Source organism: Manduca sexta, chromosome 20 (assembly GCF_014839805.1).
Source record: "Manduca sexta isolate Smith_Timp_Sample1 chromosome 20, JHU_Msex_v1.0, whole genome shotgun sequence".
NCBI classification, from domain to species: domain Eukaryota; kingdom Metazoa; phylum Arthropoda; class Insecta; order Lepidoptera; family Sphingidae; genus Manduca; species Manduca sexta.
Genome location: NC_051134.1, coordinates 4,844,615 through 4,852,621, shown reverse-complemented (window position 1 = coordinate 4,852,621; position 8,007 = coordinate 4,844,615). Strand labels below are relative to the sequence as shown.

General features: G+C 36.0%; 1 protein-coding gene across 1 annotated transcript; it reads right to left on the bottom strand.

Moving 5' to 3' along the window:
• Window positions 1-7,093: 7,093 nt before the first annotated feature.
• Window positions 7,094-7,799, bottom strand: LOC119189930 (myophilin-like). The gene has a single exon (XM_037440757.1). The coding sequence runs from the start codon at window positions 7,712-7,714 to the stop codon at window positions 7,151-7,153; it is 564 nt and encodes a 187-aa protein (XP_037296654.1). The 5' UTR covers window positions 7,715-7,799; the 3' UTR covers window positions 7,094-7,150.
• Between the last annotated feature and the right edge of the window lie 208 nt (window positions 7,800-8,007).

Below are 8,007 nucleotides of genomic sequence, written 5' to 3'. Positions count from 1 at the left end.
AATGCATTCTATAAAAAACTAAATATTTACACTAAAAGAGCGATGTTCTACTTCTTAAATTATGGCAGATAATGCAATTTTGCACCTACTGTAGAATGGCTTGGAAGCCTTGAAATTAAAATGGGTACTGCTATATCGAATTATCCTATTGCCCTATATCGCTTTGTTTGTCTGATGGCTACATATTTAGGTTTAGACAATATTGAAGGCTCGGGTTTCGGATAATTAAGATCTGTAAAACTCTTGCGATTGGAAAACACTTGAGCTGCCTGCCCCGATAAGGCGCCAGAAGCATTGTTACATTAAAAGGCTGTGCGAAACGAAGAAACACAAATGAGCTACAATCCAAATACTTTGCAACGAAATAGCAGTCACCCAGGTACTGAACTGCAATATGCTCACAAATGCAGAACACTTTACATAAACAATTCATAATAACCACTGAAGACACGTAAGTAATGACGTCGATGCAATTGGTTGGATCAAAGTCAATGAGGTCGAGCCTCGATGCTGCAGGTTAACGAATAAATCATCGCCGGGGCTCTCGCGGGGCCGTATCAATTTATGTTGTTTATCTGTTGCCCCCCGCTGAAAGCGATGGGAAGAGGGGAAAATAGCGCGTGCATCTCGCATGAAGGTTGACATTCGCTGGCCTCGTTTTGTTTCTAGATCATTCTATTTATAATAGTGCTGTTCATGGGGAGGATTTGAGGTCGTAGAATGCTACAAATAGGTTGGTTAAATTTCGGACCAAACGATCTTTAGGTTTTAACTTATTTGCATTATTAGTATTTGTATATTTTTTGTATAGAAAATAATACCCATTTTACTCACATCTGCGTATTTAGTTGACTTACACTATCATCATTATCATCATCAGCCACATAAAGTCCACTGCTGAACATAGGCCTCTCAACTCAACTAAAGATTTCCAGACGGACCTGTCGAAAGCGCTCTGCATCCAACGTATTCCTGCGACCTTTATCAAGTCTTATAATAAAATAATATTAAATCTCTTCTACATATTCAAGTCGCGTTAGCAAAATACTTAGAAAAAATAAAGTTTGACAGAATTACTCGTAATTAAATTCAATACTACAGTAAGGAGCAAAAGTATTATTACCCGGCACGTTTAAATAAATAAGCAATGCTGAAGAACTCACACCATATAATACAGCAAACAACAATTTAACATTTGGGTCCGCAGAGATATCATCAACGTCACATATGCACGAGGGTCGAACACGCACATGTTATTCTTAATAGCCCAATTTGTAAAGTGGTATTTGTGATAATATACATTACGCTTCTTCGTAATGCAGGGGACGAATAGTCTTGTGGGCGACTACCGCAAGATTCACTACTACAAGTACTTTATGTAAATATAAAACCAAAAAACAGAAAATATTGAAATCGACATAACGTCTTTAAATGTTTACTTCTATACATAAAATTATATTTCTCGTATAATGTAAAGCATTTAGTGAAATTGGCTAATTGCGGGTTCTCACACGGTTCACATACCCCTACATCGTTCACTAATAAAAAGAATAAAGTTAAATACCAAAAATAAAAGAATGAACAAACGAAGCGTTATTTCGTATCGTAGCAAAAAAACACTGGTACTTACTTTTGAAAGCAATTCAATTTGCAAGACCTAAACAATGACAAATGATATCAATAACGATGTTTTTGTGACAAATGACACAAAATGGCGAAGTATTTTATCATTACCTTCACAAAACAACCTCTCTCTTTTTTATACAATGTAATGACGAAAACAGCCAGTCGCACGCCCCACAGTAAACTTCTCGACTGCTCATGAACTCTAAACAGAGTGCAAGGCTATTGCTACACTGTGCTGTTCTTAGATAGACAGAATGAAGGCGGACCATATTGCGAGGGAGGATAAGAGACGCTTCAAATAAATAGAATTTACGAGGGAAGACAGTTCACGCCTTCAGAATTGCTGGAACCGTACGAGTTTCCATCTTCTTGACAATTAAGTTTGACATTTGACAACTTGATATCGCGACGGTCGATTCTGTAACTTCATATCAGCTAGGTCCAGACCTTATAATGAAGAGGCAAACTGCTTTTGCTACATTTTTCATCAAATGTTTTCGTCTTTACATAATAATTACTCGACTCAGACATTGTTAACACGCTACAATGATTTCAAGTCTCGAAAACTGTAACGTTACAAAAAGTACTGTTTCAGTGTTACGCAATGTTTGCCCCAATTCCTAGAACGTGAGATTTTTTGTTTGTCCGAATTTTATCTTAATTGAATGTGTGTTAGACTGCATATTTAGAATGATCGTGAATGTAGGAAGCGATTAATGCAAATGAATTGAAGATTTATGGATTATGTGTTTGTAAAGTAAAAACAGCGTCAATTTATGAGATATTAATCAAGTGTAATAATTTTAGAAGAATTTTATTACTTCTTATAAACAATTTTATCATATTTGTTTATAAGACCATTTAAAATATAAAATCATTAAAAAAGACAAATCAAAATTACTTTAAAATCTTTTTGTTTATTGTGAGCAGCGTGAAAATTTCACTAACATTTACATTCCTCACAAACTATTCATTGAACTCTGAAGAAGTACCAGTTATAAGCTATTGCTGTACCATAAAACTTATCACTTACTTTCACAAATCGTAAAACGAATCGATTCAAAACCGATGCGAATGCAATGTTGTTGGATGCATCTAATGAACGGATTGCGTCCCGTTAGAGCCAGATAATCTGTGGGATGGCCGGTGGCTAGTAACGGTACACAGGCCTTCGGACAAGCTGGCCTGGCGTGACAGAAGCCTTGCAAACGTCCGACTATCGAGTATCGTATGACGTGAGAACATCGGGAAACTAAGCTATGACTACTATGTGAATGTTTGTGACTTGTCTGGTCTTAATCAATATTGAAGACACATTTCAAACTATCATGATGAAAATTCTAAAATTTTGTGATTATAATGTAACGGCTGCATATAGATTTCAAATTGGCCAAATTATGTTCAAATTGCTTCATTTATAGAACTAGGGAAATTATAAATTGGACTCATTTGCGAAGATTTCCAATTCCAGTCATTATAAAAAAATCAGTAGCAGAATATAGTATAGTTTGCTACAAACAAATTACACAATTAAAACATTAGATCGCATAGATCTGTTTAAGAAGCACTTTCTAATCCACCGACCATAGATGGACATCTTATGTTGCCTAATCATTGTTGAAATGTCAATGGATCCGTTTATGATGAGAGCTTTCAGCTTTCACTCTCTTTTATGCAATGAAAGCATTGTACACTAATGCTGTGTGTTGACCTTAGGCATTGCGACCTTAGCAGTTTAAAGCATGATCTCGGGTGTAAAAGTTTTACTGGTTTTCAAGTAATTAAACTTTGAAAGCTGGAAGCCAGAAAAATCTAAAAGACTGGTCACGTATTTTGTTGTAGTTTTATAATTTGCATAGTCATACCGTTGATGAAATTAAATTTGTAATATATTATATTTGACTACTTAAGAAATAAAGTAATTGATACATATCTGTCCGATGCCTTAGAAATTTGTAAGTCAGTTCCAATTTGAAGTTAGCTAATTGTCCCATTCTTTATATTACTGGCTGTATTATCATTTATGATGCAATAATAACAGTTCGCGCAGGCCATGATATTATGCCTGTATTACTCACGCGCAAAATAAATTAATTCCGTCTAACATCGAAACAAAACACCACAATAATTTTCACGGTTGCAAATGCATGACGAGAATTTCTATGAGGGTAGACCACGTGTTCCGTCTATCCTTTTCGTCCTGTTAATTTACATGTAGAGTGAAAGATACAGCACTATAGGTCGGATATCCGTGTTTAGACAATCGACGCGTGACCGTGCCATCCGGCGGTAGGGTGACTTCTACCATGACGCGCACAATAGTCTGGTCAGTGGTGAATGACGTCATAATTTAAGGTAACGGAAATTACATGTATCGCCATCGTCGGTGACAGGCAAGGACGTATTTCTAAATCTAATTTACATAGTAACTAGAACTTGGAACATTGCAGTAATATTTGATTTTTTTATAGGTTAAGGCACGCACAGGGCTGTATAATGCCACATAGATATAGGTTGAGATCCTCAACGATTACTAGAATTATGGCGGCTTACCTGCGATACTACGCTTCGGAATATCAACGAGAACCTAATGAATATAATGGTTCATGAAACAAGATATTTTTTGCACCTAACAATGTTAAATTAGATTACTTATTTGACAAACATTTTCTACAGCGTGGTGAACTTGGCTTTGATCTCTTTAAACAATAATTTAGAGCGTATAATCAATTGTGACACTAAGGCGGACAAGTTTTTGCCAAATTTACTTACAGTAACGCTACTAAATAAGAAGAAATTGAACACAAGGTTAATAAAAGCGCTTTTGAATCTTGTAAAATTGTAAAAAATTGTTTATGAGTTTCAAACACTATTTTATAAAAGAGGGGTCAAGGCTGTTCAAATATATCTCGAGAGAGACCTAATGCGACCAAAACCGAGATAAATGCTAGTCAAGAAGATTTATCATAAAATTATTTCAGTAAATTATAATACACTTAACATGTTCTGCCGTCTATATCACAAGCGTTCTCAATAATAGAACATTTAGAAAATACTTTGTGAATTCCCAACTTCCCATATGTTAATATAACAGACATACTTAAACTCACGTCTCTTACTGGGAAGGAGTGGCAGATAGGCAATTGGGGCAGGTGACAGTAGATCAAGTTTATTTTCGTCTTATTACAAAGATAGCAAACGTATCGGTATGACCGCAACCAATCAGTATTTTTATATTGAAATGTCATTAATTTCGATTAAAGAAAGTTAATATGTCCAAAACCAGCAAGGAACCAGGACCTCAAAGTACAAGAAAGCTTGACATTGACAAATGCAGTAAAACGTAATATCATAAACAAGTTAAAAGTGAAATCATATAACATACCGAACTCATCTCTGATACATTATAACAGACAGTGGCGAAGCCTCCATACAACCGATTCCTACCGGCTTCCTTTTAGGTTTATTACGTTTGTCTTAGTTTTTGTTTTCTGTTAAATTGGCAGCGATATGCTTACTAGGGCAATTTTTTTCACATCGGGTAACCTTTTTGAAAAATGTCACCATTCGCCACTGATAACTGAGGTATATTAGTGTCTTACATGTCTATCAAAATTACGAGTATTATTTCGCTTTCTTACTGCTCTAGTGGCGACAAAACGGTCTTTTTGGAAAGCGTAAGTGTGGTATCGCGATTTGCACACCTTAATATTCTTGTCGTGACTTGATCTACATTGTCTTTGCGTTGTAGACACCGCTACACGGTTCTGTTCTTAAATGGATTTCGTGTTTTTACCAGTTTCATAATGATGTTGTTAAGACTGGACGTTATTTTCTCTTTTTTAATTTTTAATAGGTACCCCGTATCCGACGTCTCGGATCTTTAATATCGTATTCGAAAACAAGCTTTGCTTTAATTGTAGCGGGGCATAATTATTGTCTTGGAATCACCGTGTAAAAAGTATAATGTGATTAAATTGTAGGTAAAAAGTTTATCGAATGGAACAAGGATTTGAAGTTCGTGATAAATCATAAAACGAAAATAAAGTTGATATAATTAAAAAAGGTCCTAAAGTAGACGACAACCGATTGAAAATTATAAATTCAGATCAATATTAGTCCGAAGAAATTTTTGTTAAGCAAATCTACGACTAGCGTTTTTTGATCAGAAATTGCTGCGTATTTGAGGTAAGCATGGAAACCGTTTGTTGAAGTTAGATCAATATGCTTACGTAACCAAATGACGTGGCGTATGCAGACCGCGGCCTTTCCCCTTGATGATTCCTTCAAGGCGAATACATACCTTTCATAAAGTGAGCACATTGATAAGGAAATATAGACTTTATTCTATATTTTATTCTCTTTGAAATGGTATACTTTGCTTAAAATATCACTGTTCATTCAATAAATGTTATTTTTATTTGTATTTAATTATATTTAAACTTAAGCGTTAATAGTTGCATTAATGACAATTTTACGTAGGAATAATTAAGTGTCATTATATTTTTATCGAATTAAATAGTATTACTGTAGGATCGAAAATTCCGGAAAAATATAATACTCGTTCAATCTCTCGAATAAAAAATACGATTGGCAACAATGTTTTCAGTCAACATTTTATTATGAAACATGCTGTTTGTTTAGATTAAAATAATACTTAAATCTAAAAGCTAGACTAGTCACAAAATCTAGAAGTTTTAAGAATAAACCAAAATAACTTCATGGTAAAAACAGGTCATAGAACCTCATCCTCAATGTTTGTCATCGATAATATTGTGTTGAAGACTCGGAGCATGGCGTCATTTATGTCAATGTATTATTAAAAGTTCTATTATCAAGATACAGGAACTTTATCAACTCTTGCTCATAATAAAAATAAACTAAATGACTGTAATAATGTCATATCTATTACTGGAATGTGTATTACTAACGTTACTGTTAATCAACTGAAAGTTAAGGAAAATGATAATGAAATAACTGGATAAAGCCTAGACAAATTTGTCGAAAAATATTGGTAAAATAAGAGTTTCGTGAATTATTTATCCTGAAATAAGACGGATTAAGATATATTTGTCACGAAACCTCAGAGAAGAGATAAGATAAGGAACCTGCATATCAAATTGTATTGATCTATTTCAATAATCACGAATCTCGTGTATCATAATATTAATTTCTATAATTTACTTATTCTCTCTTTAGTAGAAGGCACATAATTAATCATCATGAACATCGATAACAGTCGGAGGGCTACAAAAACTAATGCCGGTCTTAAAGGATTAGAAGATGTAGAGGGCTGTACATATAATCACTAAATGATAATGTTTCCATCGATTACAGTTAGATATTTTAGCCTCTACAAGTGCACATCGGGCTGCAATACAAAGGCTGATGTTATCTAATCGCTCGCATACCTACTGTTCATTTACAAGGCGTGCCTCACTCTACGGGCAAATAAAAGGCATCGATAAAAAAAATTAGAAAACGTTTATTACAATATAATGTTTATAAATTAATAACAAATACATCACATTTGACGACGGGTACCGAATGAGATGCCCGACTGCTGACCCTTGTTGGTGCCGTATTGCAGCGAGATGACGTTCTGTCCGGCCTTCAGCTGCTCTTCGCTGAATTCACGAACGTTCTTATCGGCTTCCTTCGGGCCGATGGACGGCTTGCCGTAATTACCCGCCTTCCTGCCCAAGGACTGCAGACAAATCACCACCGAGTACAGGTTTTGTTTCTCCCACAGATCAATGGTCTGGAAAGTCTCCTGTGGGGGCACGCCGAGCTTCTTCGCCGCTTCCAGGAACGCGTTAATATTCTCCATGCACTTGAAGGCCATCGTCGACTGGTTGACTTTCTTCACTGACCCTTCCTGGATAGCGTTGACTAGTTTGCAAAGTAGCGTACCATCCTTAAGTACCTCGTAAAGATTCTCGGCGGTTCCGGAGGTGTTGGCCGGTTCGCCAGTTAGCTTCCTGATCCACTCGAGGGTCTCCTGTGCAATCTCGTCGTTGTACTTGCTGTGGATGCGAGCCTGGGCCTCGGCGTTGATGCCGGCTTTGCCTGCGCGGTGTTCAGCCATGTTGTGTGTTGACAAGTGTGCGGCTACGTGTCCACTGAACTCCTCGTGATAAGCGTCCTCACAATATCAGCTTGACGATACGTATGATAGCGACTATCGCTTTTTCTACGTACCAGTATACGGTTTATCGCGTCGCAGCATTATCTTGCCGTATAAGTGATTTATAATTGTGATTAAATGACGGCATGCATTAAACTTAGAAAATGTTAGTCACAAGATTAGTTATGTCATGGCCGTATTCATCTGTGCACACAATACAGACTACATTTTTGGAGCTAGACGTTTTAAAATTT

Coding starts and splice junctions, on each gene's coding strand:
- LOC119189930 (XM_037440757.1), bottom strand. CDS start 7,714: ATGGCTGAACACCGCGCAGGCAAAGCCGGCATCAACGCCGAGGCCCAG.